The sequence below is a fragment of the Lagenorhynchus albirostris genome, chromosome 10 (genome assembly GCF_949774975.1).
Source record: "Lagenorhynchus albirostris chromosome 10, mLagAlb1.1, whole genome shotgun sequence".
Classification (NCBI taxonomy): Eukaryota; Metazoa; Chordata; class Mammalia; order Artiodactyla; family Delphinidae; genus Lagenorhynchus; species Lagenorhynchus albirostris.
This window is the reverse complement of record NC_083104.1, coordinates 102,339,903-102,356,716: the sequence shown is the minus strand read 5'-3', so window position 1 is coordinate 102,356,716 and position 16,814 is coordinate 102,339,903. Positions and strand designations below refer to the sequence as shown.

Here is a 16,814-nt window from a genome sequence, read left to right as displayed (position 1 = left end):
TCCAATTTTAGGAGCTTCACAGCAGCCAACGCGACTGCCAATTAGGGCTGGCACTCTCTCGAGCTTCCTTAAATGACATAATGAACGACCTTGCCAGATACACTGGGAGGGTTTTGGGTTTTCTTTTTAGTTTTGTTTCCCTGTTTTTCATTAATTGCTGCTCAAACGGCTCCTCCACTTTCTTTTTCCCCAACCAACTTGGTGCCAAAAACCCAAACACAGCACGTTGAGGGAAATAGTTGAACCAAAAACCTACTGTGAGCCTGTGGGTGCTCCATGGAGGAGACCAGCAAACCCGCTCTCTCCTCGTGCAAAGGAAACCGGTCCAAGACCACACTGTCAAAGCTGGTGAACTTCTTCAACCTCGCGTAGCCCCGTTTTGGACTAGTGTAGTCATTTTAGACTCACCCTAACCCTTACTCAGTGATCGGTCTTGTTCTGTTTTTCTTCCAGTGACGACTCTCACGCCTGCTGTCCTTTGGCTGTAGTACCGCCTTGGTGTGGAGGAAGAGAGATGGATGTGACAACGGCTTCAACCTGTCGCCTTCGGGGGCTTTCCCGGTTCTTACTGAATTTGACCATTTTTAAAGGGCTGGAAATATAAAACCTCTTTCTTATAGCACAGGGAACTATATTCAATACCTTGTAAAAAACTATAATGGAAAAGAATGAAAGAACATAATGATATATACATATATATTATGTATAACTGAATCACTTTGCTGTACACCTGAAACTAACACAACATTGTAAATCAACTCCACTTCAATTTAAAAAATAAATAAAAATTTAAGAAGCTAACTTAAAAAGGAAACAGAAAATTAACCACCTAAACAGGCCCTGAGTAGTGGATGTAGGATCATCTCTGCGAGGTAACACGAGGCACTCAATTTTCCTCTCCTTTTTCCGAAAGGAAACAAGGAACACTGTACAGTTCTAAGCAGAGGTTTACGTTAGCAAACGTCCTTATGAGTGGGCCATAATGCCCACTATGGCCCTGGGGGATGCTGGATCTATGATCCACAGGCAGCAGAGACGGTAAATAAGCAACGACCTTCTATCAACCAAAACCCTGGAGAGTCTTTCCAAATCCTGCAATGCCTATGTTACTACCTCTAAGAAGGGAAATCGATAGTAAACCCTATACATTAAAGAGGACTATTGCAAAACCAGAAAGAGAGAAAAAATACAAAAACAAAAAACTCCACCGCCCTGAACATTCAACCCCAGGGAACTATTCATGCCTTAAGTGAATTCAACACACCGGCTTCTCACACGTAATTGATATTAAGTAACTGAAAGATTCTTAGCAAGAAATTAAACAGTTGCTACACGTGTTACTAGAAGAGATCTTTTAGTATTGCGCGGGAACAAAACTGGACTGTAACATTGAAACGAGCCCCACTAATTCTGGAAAGGAGCGAAGTGTGGAGACCTTTGGACAGCAGGGTCAGGGAATCCTTGGAACGAGAAGAACGTGATGACCAGGTGATCAATCGAGAAGAACTCAGAGGCAGAAGGAAAATTATCTTTTACCTGCGGAGACAAATGCCTTGTCCCTCCCCACTGCCTGGCAGCTGTGACCCTGACTTCTCTCAGCCCTGAGAAGTGCCTCTGGGCCGAGTCACCCCTCACCTCTCTGCCCTGCCAGGGCCCAGCCACGCCAGGGGACCCCCAGCTCCCCAAAAGCCGCAGGGCCCTTTGCCTGTCCTACAATATCCATGCACACCCCGATTTTCCTGGCTCAATGGATAAAACTCATTTCAACCAAAATTATTTAACATTGTAGATCACCTGCGGGTTGGAGAATGGCAGCCTTTCTGTACTCCTGGCGTTATGCCTTTCGATGGGCATACAGCAGCTTTGTAAGCACACAATTAATTACAAGGGGTAGAAAATTAGAAAGATACAAAGAATACGTTTCCATATATTTAATCAAGTCAATTGAGAAGCTCTCCTCTTCCTAGTACCCCTGTTCTGTACTCCTATGACAACCTCTACTCAGGATAAACACCCAGACCATTTATCAGAACATAACGTAATTGCCTGCTGCTTACAAATCTTCCTTTCACCAGCTCAGGGGTTGGCAAACTACAGCCCGCAGGCCCGATGTGGCCCTGCCCCCTGTTCTGCACGTCGAGTTCGATGGGGGCCCGTCTCTGCTAGTGCACAAGTGCATGTGCCGAGCACAGGGGTGACAACACAGGACACATGGCCTGCAAAGCGGAAAATGTCTACTATTCAGCCCTTCACAGGGGAAGTCTGCCGACCCCGGCACTCGACCGTGAGTCCCTGAAGAAAGGGACCACGTCCTCAGTCTCTAAGCTGATGGCTGGGATGGGGCAGGACAGCACGTGGAGCTGCCACTCCGGAAGTGGACGTGCTCTGTGTTTGCTTGTGTTCCCTGTGCCATGCACCTTCTCAACCCTCTTTCTCTCCGTGATTATTTCTTCAAACAGGATTTAAATAATACATAATTACGTATTATACAACATTTATACAGGCAATATAGTTTTTAAGTGTTTCCGCCACACTTTTCACCATTAGTAATTTTCCCCAAGGGGAAGAGAATTCTAGTTTCATTATAAAAGCCCACAGAATACAGGGTATGAGACATTTATTTAAAACAATGAATAATTCTCTCTTAATAGAACAAATCGGTTACATAAATTAAGTATCGTCTCAACATTTGTTAAGCACCTGCCGTGGTCTTGTGCTCTGCTGGCTGCTTTGACTAAGCATCTTATTCAGGGATCGAAACAGCCCTACAACACGGGCTTATGACCAGTGAGTCCACTTTACAGATGAGGAAATTGAGGCAGAGGGGAAGCAACTAGTCCAAAGTCAAAGGGTTTTTCAGTAGAAGATTATCAATCTATGTCTGATTAAAACTCATGTTCTTTCCCCACCCCAATAAACTCAAAGAAACAGCCCTTGTTCATGCAAATATAAACAATTTTGTGGTTTATACTAAATTGTTCTCGGTTGCAGCATTTGTCTTGCCTGGTATTCAGAAGACCTCAGGTACGAGGAAGCAAAGCGTTACTGTGGAAGCAGGACAACCTTTGCTGTTACTTCACTGTTACAATGACTAAACAAAAACAGCTGGTAAAGTCCCTGTGAATAGCAGATATGTACTCAAAGGCATCTATTAAAAATAATACCCCAGTATTTTATTTTTCATAGAATTTTAGTACCGAAATACTGGGAAAAGTCAAGGTCAACCTCCTAATTTTAGAAATGAGAAGCCTGAAGCCTAGAGAAATGACGTAACTTGCTCAAAATAAAAAAATCTAGGGGACTTCCCTGGCGGTCCAGAGCACTCCTCGTTTCCACTGCAGAGGGCACGGGTTCGATCCCTGGTCCGGGACCTAGGATCTTGCATGCCGTGCAGCGCGGCAAAAAAAAAAAAAAAAAAACCCTGGGGCTGCTGGACCCCAGCTCAGGATGCTGTGGAAGATCTCACTTCCTCACAGGTGGCCCTGATGCAAACCGCCCAAGTCCATCACTGCAGAGCAGGACAGAGGTGTGTGGTCCAGCTCCCAACCTCACGGTCATCTGTCGGCACCACGTTCACTCTGGTCCAAAGCCCTTACAACATAAAGAATTTTAAAAAATTATCTCAACGTTCTAACTGAGACCAACTCTTGGCCTTCTTGTCCAACAGTCACTTTTTTTTTTTTAATAATAAATCAGGGCAGTTGAGAAGCTAAACCAGTTTTCTCCCTGTTTCAACATCGGTCTCACCATCTTGAAAGGACGTGAATAATATTAGGCAAAACAGCCTCTTCAAACAAGGATGTTGTTTGCTGTGTCTGACTCAAGTTAGAAGCCAGCACACATGTGAATCTAAATGGTCACCTTTTCCACAGTCAGCTGACACCAGCCTGCTAAAACAAGGTACACAGAACCCTCAGCTGCTGGACTCACAAAAGGTCTAGCAGAACACTAGTTGGGGAATTTTTACCAATTTGGCCTTTGCCTTTGTTGTTATTGGGCTGGGCTATAGCTTACCAGGGTCTCCGCAGAAGAGCGTCATCAGATAAACAAGAGCCTGCAGGAGGCCTGGAATTCAGAGACCAACATGGGGGCTGGGCTGGGCTGGGCCGGAAGGCGACAGCCACACCGAGGTGAGAGCACAGATTTTCAGCTGATGGACTCTCACAGATTTTCAGCTGATGGACCCGAGTTTCCCTTCTAGTCACGTGACCCGGGTGAGTTATCTCACCCCTTGGGGCCTCAGTTGCAACATCTATGATACAGGAGTCATAAAACTTGCAATATAGGTTTGTTATGAGTCAAAACTAATGTAAGGCAGGTGCCCGGTGATTATTACTCATTAATTCTGTCACTTAAGCAGCTCCTTTGGGGCTTATGTCTGTGGGTGAGTAACACCTGAAGGAGAGCTAATAAAACTACTTTCAAAAAGAGTTTTGATAGAGAGTCTGCGTTATTCACCGAGACTGACCCTAACTGATCCAAATGAAGGGGTATTTCCTAGCGGTGCATCCTCTCTGCACAGCTGTACATCCTCTCTGCACAGAACAGAAAGTGGGAGAGGCAAGCACAGAAGATGCCCCCAGGGCACAGTTCTGCCCGCAGTGGGGAGGGACTGGACAGGAAGCCGGCACCCTTCCACACGGGGTCCACACCCCTTTCACGTCCTTCCCCAGAGCTCGGACGCGATGCCCTTCGCTTCGATCTCGTCAGCTGCAGACAGGACAACATCAGCCCCACGTCCCAGACGTCCCACAGACAGTCATTAAATATACTGTTTCTGACCCAAAGGAGAAAAAGGAGGTTGGTTCTCAAAAGCTAGCGACACTATCACACCCAAAAGGGTGTTTACGTTTTTTTCCCTTGAACCGACTATTAATCTCCCCAAAACATTGAGCAGAATTGGCAATGTGACAGCCAAAGGTGACAGTGCAGTTTGTTTCCAGCTGCCCGGGGCTCAGCGGGACAAGGACATGCAGATACAGGCCCAAGAGAGGACCCCTGCCGTCCACTCCAGGGGCCTCCGACATTCCGAGGGACAAGTTAACAGAAGACAGACAGCTCTGCAAGATTTTCCTCAAATAAAACTCAAAGTATCCTTAAGCCAAAGCCAGAATCAGCTCCTCGAGGGGCGCCACCCACTGCCGCGAGCCAGTTCTCCTGAGGACAGACCCCAGGGACCCACATCGGGCCGGGCTGGGTGGGACAGGGAAGCAGAGAACAGACTCAGCTGGAAGGGGAAGGAGGGGGCAGAGATCCCTCAGGTCGAAGCGGCTGCGCGTGGCCAGACTGGGCCTCGGGTGGCCCCCCTCACAGGCCCCCCACGGCTGCGTGGATGTTCTCACCCTGCTCACCCGCCAGCCCGGTCAGAACCCCACGGGCTTTAACAGTGGGGACGGGCCTGGGACGGTGTCTTCTGCTATGGGTGCATTTGGAAGCACAGCACGCAGCAACTTGTGCGGCAGCCCCTTCCGTGGACCTCTGGAAACCAGGCTCTTTCCTGCAACGGTATTAACTGCATCGGGTTAGGGGCTTGGTGGGTGTGGCCCTGCTAATTAAGCCAGGGCAGCTGAATTCCATCCCAGCCTAAGGCATGCTCTGGAAAGGTACGCTTCACAGACTGCCAAGTGAAAACCCTCCATCAACCACTGATTCGAGAGCGGATGTTACAAAGCTTGTCGCAGGCCATCAAGGCCACCCACTGGGCACTCCCCACTCCTTCCCCTCTCTCCAAGGCACACAGGAAGCAGAGAGGAGGGAACGGTCCATAACTGAAACCTTCAGCTGGGCTGTGCTCCCCTGTGGGGCTGCATCTTTAACACGCATTCACTTCTAAGTCAGCAGCTGAGGCATTTTCTGAAGGTGCTTGAAAGGGCACCAACAGGTGTTCGTCTGCAGTAACAGTCAGAGGGGAGATGGAGTCTACCTTGCAGGACTTCTCAGAGCCTTTACTGTTACTGCACACCATGGATGCTGCACAGGGGGCTCTGTGGCTGCACTTCCCGAACTCAGGAGGCCTTGGACATCCCACACACACACTTTGAAGGGCATATTTTGAACTGCAGAATAAGAGATGTTGCCATGCATATTTTGTTTGCCCTACGACCTAACAGACGATCACAACGCAAATTATAATATGACAATTCTGGGATTCTGAGCCTGGGGTAAGACTTTGGTTACCCCTGCATCTACATGAGGGGAGGAGAGCTGCTATCATATGTGTCAAAGGATATTCAAAGTACACAGAGGAATTTGTTTTCTACCTTTGATCAGAGAACATAAAAACAATAACTATGTTTCTCTGTCTTTAGAAGAGTTTATAAAGGCTAACTGGTAACAGACGGACAAACATTCAATACTCTTAGGAACTGATATGTAGAAGCTCAATGACAGCAAAAAGCAATCGCTGTGTACAATTCACCCTCCTTGAAAGGACATGTTCCTGCACTGGACGCTGCTGCCTCTCCTGCAGGAGAACGCTCAGTCAGCCCAAGTCCAGTGGTGCTCACGGACTCTTCAAGACATAGTCTACGTACCCAACAGAAGTGAAAGCAGGGACACAAACAGATATTTGTACGTCCATGTGCAAAGCAGAATTATTCACAATAGCCAAAAAGTTGAAGCAACCCAAGGGTCCATAGACACATGAATGGATACACAAAATGTGGTGTATACACAGAATGGAATATTACTCAGCCCTAAAGAGGAGGGAAATTCTGACACAGGCTACACCATGGATGAGCTTGAGGACATTACACTCAAAGCAACAAGCCCGTCACAAAAGGACAAGCACTGTCTGATTCCACTTATAAGAGGTCGCTGGAGCCGTCGGATTCACAGAGACAGAAGGTAGAAGGGTGGATGCTGGGGCAGAGGGGGGGATGGGCAGTTAGTGTTCAACGGGGACAGAGTTTCAGTTTGGGACGATGAAAAAGTTCTGGAAACGGATGGTGGTGATGGTTGCACAACAACGTGAATGTACTTAATGCTAGTGAACTATATACTTAAAAATGGTTAAAATGGTAAGTTTTATTTCATACGTATCTTACCAAAAAAAAAAAAGTGAGATAAAATTGTGTTCCTGTTCTAACAGTGATAAACCCAAGCTGTGACTAGTCAGGGTTCTGTTTAACTTACACACAGAGGACGCCCCCTTGAAGAGCAGGAAGCCCTCGGGCAGCCACTTCCTGCTGGCGGATTCTCAGCCTTACGGGTTAGAGCCTCAGGACAAGCTTCTCCGAGGCCCAGACCATTCCTTGCGGGGAGACATGAGAGAAGGAAGCGTGACAGTCCTCCTGTGTCCCTCACAGTCGCCTGCTCCCTCCCCTGGGCTTCACTTCCCATGATGCTCAAGCCAGGCTCCCAGTGCCTAGGTTCTGTCCTCACGCAAACAGGTTCCTCCCTGTGCATCCCCACCCGCGGCCAGCGCCCTGGTCCAGGCCCATCGGGGACTCGTCTGCGTATTCAGAGGGTGGCACAGGCACGGCTTCCATATTTAATGGCTGTTTACTGGTCACTATTGTGGGCCAGACCCCAGGAAATAACAGTGCAAAGTGCTGTCCTTGCTGTCGAGAGTCTAAGGGTGGAAAACAGGCCGTGAGTAAGAAATGAAATACAGCTGAACTTAAGGCGCTGTGAGAGCACATCAGAGGGCCTGGGGCTCTGTTTACTTAGGACTCTCCCTCTTGGCCGGGCAGGGGGTCAGGAGGTGAGTGGAGAAAGCGGGGCAGGGGCAGACCCGGAAGCCCTGCACCCCACGTTACAGAGGGGAACGCATCAAAACCAACCTTTAAATGGAGTTCAAATGTCAACTGAAATCAAACCTCATGTTGGCTCTTCCTTGATGCTGCTCTTGTTAGAAACACCCTGATCCAGCCTGGCAGCCTTTCAGAGGAAGGGGACCAAATCCCCGAGCCCGCTGTTCAGGGGACGGGGGAGGAGAGAAAGGGAGAGAGTGACCAGGGGGTGCGGCGCGGACCAAGCAAGCTCCAGCCTTCTACAGACGCACCGATGGGTGGGCACGAGGGTGCAGGCCGCACATCTGCCACCAATAAACAGGCTGCAGTATACGGATGAGCCCCAAGGAGAAGGATTAGCTCTATCATCACATGTACCTTGGTGTGAGCTGCTTTACCTCTTAGCTGAGACCAGCTGCCCGGACGTTTTAAGGTGAGAAGGCAGGGTCCCCACGCGTGGCCGCGGCTCAGGTGGCTGCCACATGCCATGAAGGCTCATTTGCCAGGGCTGATCGTCATTTTGTCCTGAGACCTTCCAGACGTCTTGTTTTAAACATGTTGAGTTAACGGCTGGGAAACTGCGGCGATTTGCACGATGCGTCAGAGCAGTTACCCTCCCAGCCCCGATGGGGGCTCCTCGAGCAAAGGGCTCGGATCGAGCAAAGGGCTCGGATGAAGCACGGGTCTCACCCTGTGGAGATGGAGGCTGCGTGGGGGTCGTTTCCTTTCATCTCTGCAAAGCCTACGCATTAAGCGGCATCTCCACCTCGGAAATTAGGGTCCAGGAGGCCAAGTAACTCCAGGAGCCGGAGGTCTGAGTGGAAATGTGGTGAAGAGCCCAGCATGGAGACCCAGGTCTCCTGCCCGAGCCTAGGGGCTTCCCCCCGCCCTGCTGCACTCAGCACAGCCCCCGAGCATGGGACCGCGTCACTGCTGGACCAGCCCCGGTTCTCACAACCACGCGGTGCTTGTGGTCAAGTCGAGACTGTGAAAAAGCCAGGTGTAAAATCATTTTTCACAAGGTCTTTTTTTTTTTTTCCCCCAAATCATGGGGCTGCGTTTACAAAACCTAAAGGAACCAAGCTTCCTGGCTACTGTGCTCAAGTGCCATTCAGACCACCACCCACCCAGGCCCAAGAAAGCCGCCTCTCGCTTTCCCCTTCGGCTCAGTAACTTCAACAGCCATCAGGATAAACGCATTCTCTCTGCTGAACATGGCGGGGCCTGCAGTCCCTAAACTGCTGTCTCAACACAAGTGCATCAGTGGTGGCTGCACCTGCTTCAACACGAGCACAGTTCACCTTGGACGACGCACAGGCACGGACGCAAACACTCTGCCCGACGAAATGCCCAACGGCACGCAAACACGGACAAACGTGAAAACCCTGGGGAAAACGCCATGTTTTTGGAGGTTCAAAAATGGTGGGAACCGTCTGCCCGCACTTCGGGGAGAGGTTGGGAGCGATGATTCCCTTCCCACGCCCCAGCCCTGCTGGGAAACACTCCCCTAGCCCCCTCCTTCCCCTGGGCAGGTCCATGGGAAGAGAATTCCCCTTGCCCTTTCCTACAAATGTCCCTACACACGGGGCCGCCGCTCTGTTCAGCCGTGGCTGGGAGATGGCGGACGCACCGTCTGTTTCGTTTGGCCTCTTGCTCCCAAGCTCCTTTAACCCCAGAGCCGTCAGCCCTCACCAGGCTTACCCAGGTCTTTCTGAGCCAGGAGGCATGCGGGGCTCCCGGCTGGGGTCCCACATGTGGCAGGAGGCCCTGCTGTTCCAAGCTTCCTGGAGCTGCGGTGGAAAACCTCAGCACTCCTGGTACCCGCGCTAGCGTCATGGCCGCGGCCTGTCCAGGTGTAGCTCCTTCCGCCCACGTGCATCCCCGCCCACACGCATCCCCGCCCACGTGCATCCCCGCCCCCAGCCCCAGTCCTCGGGCCTCCTCATCACCCTTGGACCCTGGAAACTGCATCTGGATTCCTGCGGCTTGGAGGCCGCAGTTGCTCCCCCACAGGCACCCCGCGCTCCTTCTTCCGACCCCCAGGAAGAGAAGGGAAAGAGGGAAACCTACCCAGATTATGAGTAAGTCAAGACCTCCCACTAGCTGCTCCGATTCTGTCAACTTGGACGTCTTAGAACTGCAAGGTAATGACTAGGCAGGGCTTGCGAAGTTCTGAATTTCACTGTCATGGCAATCTACGTGTATCGGCCACTAACATGAAACACCCCAAAGTCCACTGGCAGGTGAGGGGAGAACCCGAACGCGGTGACGCGATCGGTGGAGGGCGTACCAGGAGCAACGACTGACGGAGGTGGGAACGTGGGTGGAGCTCACGCGTGCGCAGGGTGCGAGCGGCAGACGCGCAGGCCTCGTCCTGCACGTGTCCACGTCTGCCACGTTCTGCACCAGGCAGCACCCAGCTGTGCTGAGGGAAAGTAACACGCTGGCTGCTGGCGGGGGCGGGAGGCCATGGGAGGCGCGCAGGGGGCAGTTCTCCACGGCGGGGGAACGCACTGCGGCTTAATTTAGGTGGTGGTTAAGGGGCAGATAAATGGATCCAAACCCAGTGAACTATACACTTAAAATCTGCCCGTTTTACTGTATGTTAATTGTATCTCCGTTTGAAAAAATCTGGGAAATTGTTTTAAACGGGTCCCCAAAGATGAGGAAGCAGCAGCCAGAGCTGACGGGGCTTCCGCGTCCTCCCCGCTCCGGCAGCTCTCTGGTGACAGGCGGCGAAGGGGAAGGAGACGCAGGGGGTGTGGCAGAGCCCAGAGGGCTGGATGACCCTCCAGGAGGGAAAGCGTTTGTGTGTACTTTCCCTTCTGCTCAAGGAGACGATCTCCAGGCCAAGAGCTCAGGGCAGAGAGTGAGCAACTCGCACAGGTGCTGTTTATTCCAGGGCCCCTTCCCCTCCTTCCCTCCCCCTTCTCCCTCACCGTGAAAGCGCCACAGGCACTCCTGCCACCATCTGCAGCCACCTGTTACCTGCCCCCTCTGTCACCACCTGGATTCCAACCACTGCAGCCACCTGCTTGCAGATCCATCACTCTACAACACACCAAATGGGCTGGAAAAGCACTCTTCTTGCAAAAGTGACGTGAAGGATGGAGTCACCCGTGTTGCAGGGATAAGCAGCTCTGCTCTGTCTTCCTGAAAGGACCCCACTGTGGGCTGAGCTGCATCCCCCCAGTAAGAGCTGGCGAAGTGACTCCTCAGCCCGGCGGCTCAGGACGTGACTGTGGGAGGAAGGGTCCTCACGGAGCAGAGGAAGCTAAATGACGTCATCAGGGTGGATCCGCATCCAGCATGACTGGTGTCCTTAGAAAACGGGCAAACGTCGAAGCAGAGACACAGGTAGAGGGACGATGACGTGAAGACACGTGGGGAGGCCAGGTGGACATGCAGGACTGGACGGGTGCATCCCAGCCCAGGACGCCAGGGACCGAGGCCGCTCCAGAGGCCTGGACGGACCCTCCCTCAGGGCCCCCGCGGGGAGCCAAGCCTGCTGCCGCCCTGGACTTTCTGCCGGACTTTCTGAGGCTGCCGGGGGCCCGCCCCCTCCTGTCACCTGATACGCGAGTGAGTCTGGTCTGCCCCTTGCCCCTTGCCCACCCCGTGTGGCCGGGCACCATCACCCACAGCACAGACGCTGGTGGCCCCGGACCTCCTCTCCGCCGGCACACGGTCTGTCTTCTGGAAACGGGGGCGGGGGGGAGCGGAGGGGGGCTGGTGTTATGGAGGGAGCACAGGTGGTGGAGCGGGACTGACGTGTTTGGGATGCCAGCTTCGTCGATTAGGAACGCCGCGTCCCTGGCCAAGCCCCTTGGCCTCTAAGCCTTGGGTCCCTCACCTATCAGATGCTGATAACAGGAGGGAGAAGTGAGTGGCCCGCCAGAGTGGCCAGCCCACGGCTGGGACATGTTGCCACGACCTGGCTCACAAACCTCCCACCCTCTGCTCACCTGGAAGAGACAGTCCGGGGTCCTCTGCACACAGCCCCTCTTCTCCCCGATCCCACTCCTCTTGAACCCAGTTTTGTCTACGTGCCTGCCCCACGTGACTCGGGGAAGGGGCGTCCCTGGTGCGCACAGGGCACCCCCGGTGGGTGCTGTTTGTCCCGGGCAGGTATGCGACCTGAGGGATGCAGGTGAGAGAGAAGGACCCACGCTCCAGGCTGCAAGGAGACGCTGTCCTTCCCTCTTTCCCAGGCCAGAAGGGGGCTGGAGCCTCAGAGAGCCACCGTCAGGGTGCGTTCGCCTTGCCAACACGAGGACCTCAGCGCTTGGCCACGGGCTGGATCGTGTCCCCTCAAAGGCCATCTGTTGAAGCCCTGACCTCCGGCACCTCAGATGTGGCTGCATTTGGACACAAGGCTTTCAAGAGGTGATTAAGTTAAAACGGGTCGTTAGCGTGGGACACAACCCAATACGACTGGTGTCTTTAGAAGAGGAGGAGATCAGGACACAGACACACAGAGAGATGACCCTGTGAGGACACAGGCAGGAGGCAGCATCTACAAACCGAGAGAGGCCTCGGGAGAACCAGCCCTGCCAACACCTTGACCTTGGACCTGCAGCCTCCAGACGGTGACGAACAAATCCTGCTGTTTCAGCCAGTCTGTGGTGCTCTGTTACGGCAGCCCAAGTAGTATTAGCCTCTCACTACACAGCGTCAGGATGAACCACCACTGACGAAGGCCAGGAAGAGACGCAGAAAAGACTGTGGACTGGGGCCCGGCCCATCCCTGACTTCCGGAAATGTCTTAAGTTTCCCTGCGTATTTCAGAACTCAGTGTGATCTGAGGTTTTCTGCTGTTTGCAGCGGACAGCATCCCTACTGATGCCCAAGGTTTCAAATCGTCACAGCTCTGTGCCTTATCTCCTCCTGGTTTAAACAAGAGCTCCTTCCCACTTCCTGCCACCCAGGACTGACCCCCGACACACACACTCCACCCCTCCCCACTGCCACCCCCTGCTCAGGCTCCCCCCCTGCCCAGCTGCCCTCCTTCTCCCCGGTCTCCCGGGACCACCCGATCCTCAGGGCATGCCTCACAGGCTCTCAACACGGCACTCTGCAAACAGAGCGGCCCAGCAAACATCTGAATGACATAACCTCTGGACTTGCCTCCTGTGGTCTCCTCCCCACGTGAATGGGAACCAGATGAGGTTAGGCCACCACCTCTGCTCTACGCACAGATTCCATCAGACTGTGGATCATGGCCTCCCCCTCGACGGGGGAAATTGCCTTTTGGAGACAGAAAAACCTACTCTCGGTGTCATAAACTGAGCCTTTAAATTCGGGTCACCCCTGCCTGCTCAGGTCATCTCAGTTTCCCCCAAACTGCTGCTGGAGCGAGACCCACAACCAAGGCTCTAGTTTTTCTTTTTTCGCCACCCTCCCTTCAATCACGTGCCTGAGACCCTAGTCAAAACTCTAGTCAAAAGAGGACTAGAGTTACAAATGGGGAAAAGCAAGATGGCAGGTGAGAAACTAAGGAGAGAAACCACTGCTTATACTTAAACCACAATTCAATTCAATTCAAACCTGTTATCAGCAGACACACAAAAACCAAAAAAAACCCCCAAATACTCTCATAACCTTGATGATATCCATTTTTGAAAAGCAGCTTCTTCTGGGACTTCCCAGAAAGAAAGATTAAAAATAAATCTCCTTTTACAATGAAATAACATAAAACCCTACCCTGGAACCTAGAAGGTTTGATCACAGGCCCACCATGCGACAGCTCCAGAAGCTTCCAGGCTGTGCACAGGCCCCAACAAGACGCGTCACCTTCTCACTTTTCTCTACCTCTCACTGGGTGACCACCGGTCAAGGCATCTTTATTTCCCATTTGAACGTTACTTCTGAGAGCCAGCTAAGACACTCCCCGGCCCCAGAACACTCGGTGAGGTCTCCCCGCTCGCAGCCTTGGATGGTTGTTTCCTAGGGACACCAAGGACGCCGAGCACAGACCCCTTAGAAGGAGGAGAGCGAGGGGGACAGACAGGCGGCGCTGTGAGCGTCTAAGGAGGGAAAGATCTCACTGGTTGGTGAAGACGGGCAGATGGGGCCCGGGGTCGGCTCCGCTGAGTGGACAGGCCCCAGGCCAGCAGCTGCAGTGACCACCCCCCAACAGGCTGACTTTCGGAGGGACACGTGTCATGGGGGATGTCACACTAGGACCACTGCAGGTTCACCGCCTGCACTGAGGGGGGTCGCCCTGCTCAGTTACTCTGATACCGAAAACGTGCTCCGTTCCGGCCCTGAGCGCTCGGTGTCGGTGTCCCACAGGGCAGCTCTCGTTGCCTGCCCCTGAAAACACTATCAAACCACCTTAATGGGAATTATGGAAAAGGCTAGTCCGAATTAGAGCCATTTAGAAAATAAATACCTTTTACTTGCAAATAAATGTTTCCCTTTCAAGTAATGAACCATTATTCTAGGCAGAGGTTCAAAGGGCCTATTGAACAAGTGACAGGGTTGTCAGCACATCCATCTGCAGGTAGAACGCACGGATTGGTGCTTCATATCGTGCCTGCCCCGGCAGCCTGGCCACGGGCGGGCTGAGGCTCGGCTGACAGCACGCATGCGCTCCGCAGACCCTTCTTCCACGGGGCAGGGCGCCCAGCTGAGTGGTCATTCCTGGCAACTCTGCAGCTCCTGCCTGGCTTACAGGGGAGCCTCGGTCTCAGATGGGCTGAGCCCTGGCCATCTGTTGGGTGGGGCCAGGAAACACAACGCACGTCCACACTAGCTGAGACCAGGACGTCTCAGACCTGGCACTCCGGACCCTTGGGGCTGGATCACCCTTCGCTGCTGGGGGTGGCGGTCCCCTGCATCGTACCACGTACAGCAGCATCCCTGGTCCCTGCTCACCGGATGTCAGCAGCACCCCGCCTCTGCGTAACCACCACAGTGTTTCCAGACACGGCCACGTGTCCGCTGGGGAAGAGCCGCACCACGTGGGGATGTCCTAGAACTTTTTTAAACAGCTGGTGCCTGGGTCCTACAGGTATTTCCCAAAGTTCCCCAAGCGAGTCTAGGTTTTCCAGACACCACCTCTGGCCCCAGTCCTAGATCCAGAAAGACCAATTCTGTCGATCCACAGCTTCCATTAGAAGAAAAGACTCTGTGACTAAAAGTTCTGAAAAACACTGGCTTAAAGACATAATGTGGGGCTTCCCTGGTGGCGCAGTGGTGAGAGTCCGCCTGCCGATGCAGGGGACGCGGGTTCGTGCCCCGGTCTGGGAAGATCCCATGTGCCGCGGAGCGGCTGGGCCCGTGAGCCATGGCCGCTGAGCCTGCGCGTCCGGAGCCTGTGCTCCGCAACGGGAGAGGCCACAGCAGTGAGAGGCCCGCGTACCGCAAAAAAAAAAAAAAAGACATAATGTGCTCCAGAGCCCAGGCTGAATTCCAGTTTGATGAGCTGCTACTTGAGATACATCACATCACCCTTTATGGTCCTCAACAGCTCCTTGAACCTGGACTTCAGGCCTGAGTTGACCTGTGATTCTGTCCTCCCCTTTCTATTCTTGCCGTCCTAGAATCAACTCGGCTAACACCCCACACCGGCAGGGCCACAGCCCCCAGCCACCTTCACCGCAGCGAGCACCTACCAGGGCCAGGCACCCAGGGCGCGTAGCTGGGCCTGGAGCGGAGGCACAGGGAAAGGCCTGGAGAAGGCGCGGGGTGACCAGCAGGCGGACTCCAGGCTGGAGGACACCGTGTGCAAAGGCTGAGGCTGCCTGAGGAAGGGTCGGGGCCAGAGCACAGGGTCCTGGTGCTGGGCGGTGGGGACAGTGGCAGGAGAGGCAGGCGGCGGCCGTGAAAACCTGCCAACCAGGCCCAACTCCACCCTGAAGGCCAGGGAGCACAGCGAAGACTGAGCAGAGGAGTCAGAAGAGCCAGTCGGCTACGACTAAGGACAAAAGCACTGGGATCTGAGGCAAGGGGGGTGGAGGAGATCAGAGACCAGAGGACACGGCCAGTCCTGCTGGCAATGGAACACGCAGGCCTGGGGCCTTGGGGAGATACGAGGCACAGGCAGAGCTCTGGGGCCGCCCTCCTCAGGCTGTGTGCTGGAACTCAGCTGTTATGGGCTGAACTGTGTCCCCTCACCACCCCCCCAAAAAGACTCTCCTGTGTTGAAGTTCTGACCCCCAGCACCTCAGATGTGACTATTTGGAGATGGGCCCTTACAGGGGTAATTCACTCAAAATGAGGGCACTGAGGTAGACCCTGATTGAACAGGGCTGTCCTTGTAAGGGGGGGATGAGGACACAGGGAACAGGCGGTGTCTACAAGCCCAGGGGAGGGGCCTCGGAGGAACCAGCCCCACTGCCACCTTGATCTTGGACATCAGCCCCCAGACCGTGAGGGACTAAATGTGTGTTCCTTTAGCTGCCCCGTCTGTGGGGCTTGTTTCTCGGCCCATAAGGAGCTAAGACACCCGGGAACGACCTTAACAGGTGAGCGACGAAAAGGACTCTCGCAGGAGACCAGGAGGAGAGCAGCTAGGAGACAGACGGGAAATCCAGGCAGCGCACCCGTCCTGAGAGAGCTGAGGACTGAACGGTCACCGCTAAGGCCACAGACAGGTCGCCTGACGTCCCTGAAGCCGTCTGCGGATCTGGTATCACCAGCCTGACTCGGCTGTGGCACGAGACCCCGAGGCCCGGGCGCGGCGGGGACCAGGCAGCACTGACACCTCCCAAGGGCAGACACGCCGAGAGGGACAGGCCCTCGTCAGAAGCCCTGGGAAGGGCCACGGCCATGGTTTTCAAGGGCGGAGGATGGATGGAAGGGCTGGGGGACCCTGAGGACACGGCGTGGACAGCTGGGCGTGAGCGCTGCTCCCCTGCCCCCCCCGGATGGCGCACACAGACCTCCCCAGGTGTGTTCACCTGTGCCCCATGCCTCAGCTCCCGCCTCACACCACGCCCAGAACCCTCCAGCTGACACTGGCCTCGGCTGTACCAGGAGCTCCTTCTCTGAGCACAGACGAGCTTCTGTCCACCTGGGTCACCACCCAGGGCGGAGCAAGGCCTGCCACGGAGCAGATGTCGCAAGAGCAGAAGC

General features: G+C 53.8%; 1 protein-coding gene across 18 annotated transcripts in view; it reads right to left on the bottom strand.

Annotated features, from left to right (window-relative positions):
- SLC22A23 (solute carrier family 22 member 23) overlaps positions 1-16,814 on the bottom strand; it is a 142,387-nt gene that overhangs the window by 114,344 nt on the left and 11,229 nt on the right. Inside the window, exon 2 of one of the 18 annotated variants that reach the window (XM_060163784.1) lies at positions 1,959-3,591. The exons of the other annotated variants lie outside the window; for them this stretch is intronic. Within the exon in view, the coding sequence (XP_060019767.1) occupies positions 3,574-3,591 (18 nt within the window). The 3' untranslated portion in view covers positions 1,959-3,573. Of the gene's footprint in view, positions 1-1,958; positions 3,592-16,814 lie in introns of those variants that run through there. 18 annotated transcript variants of the gene reach the window in all.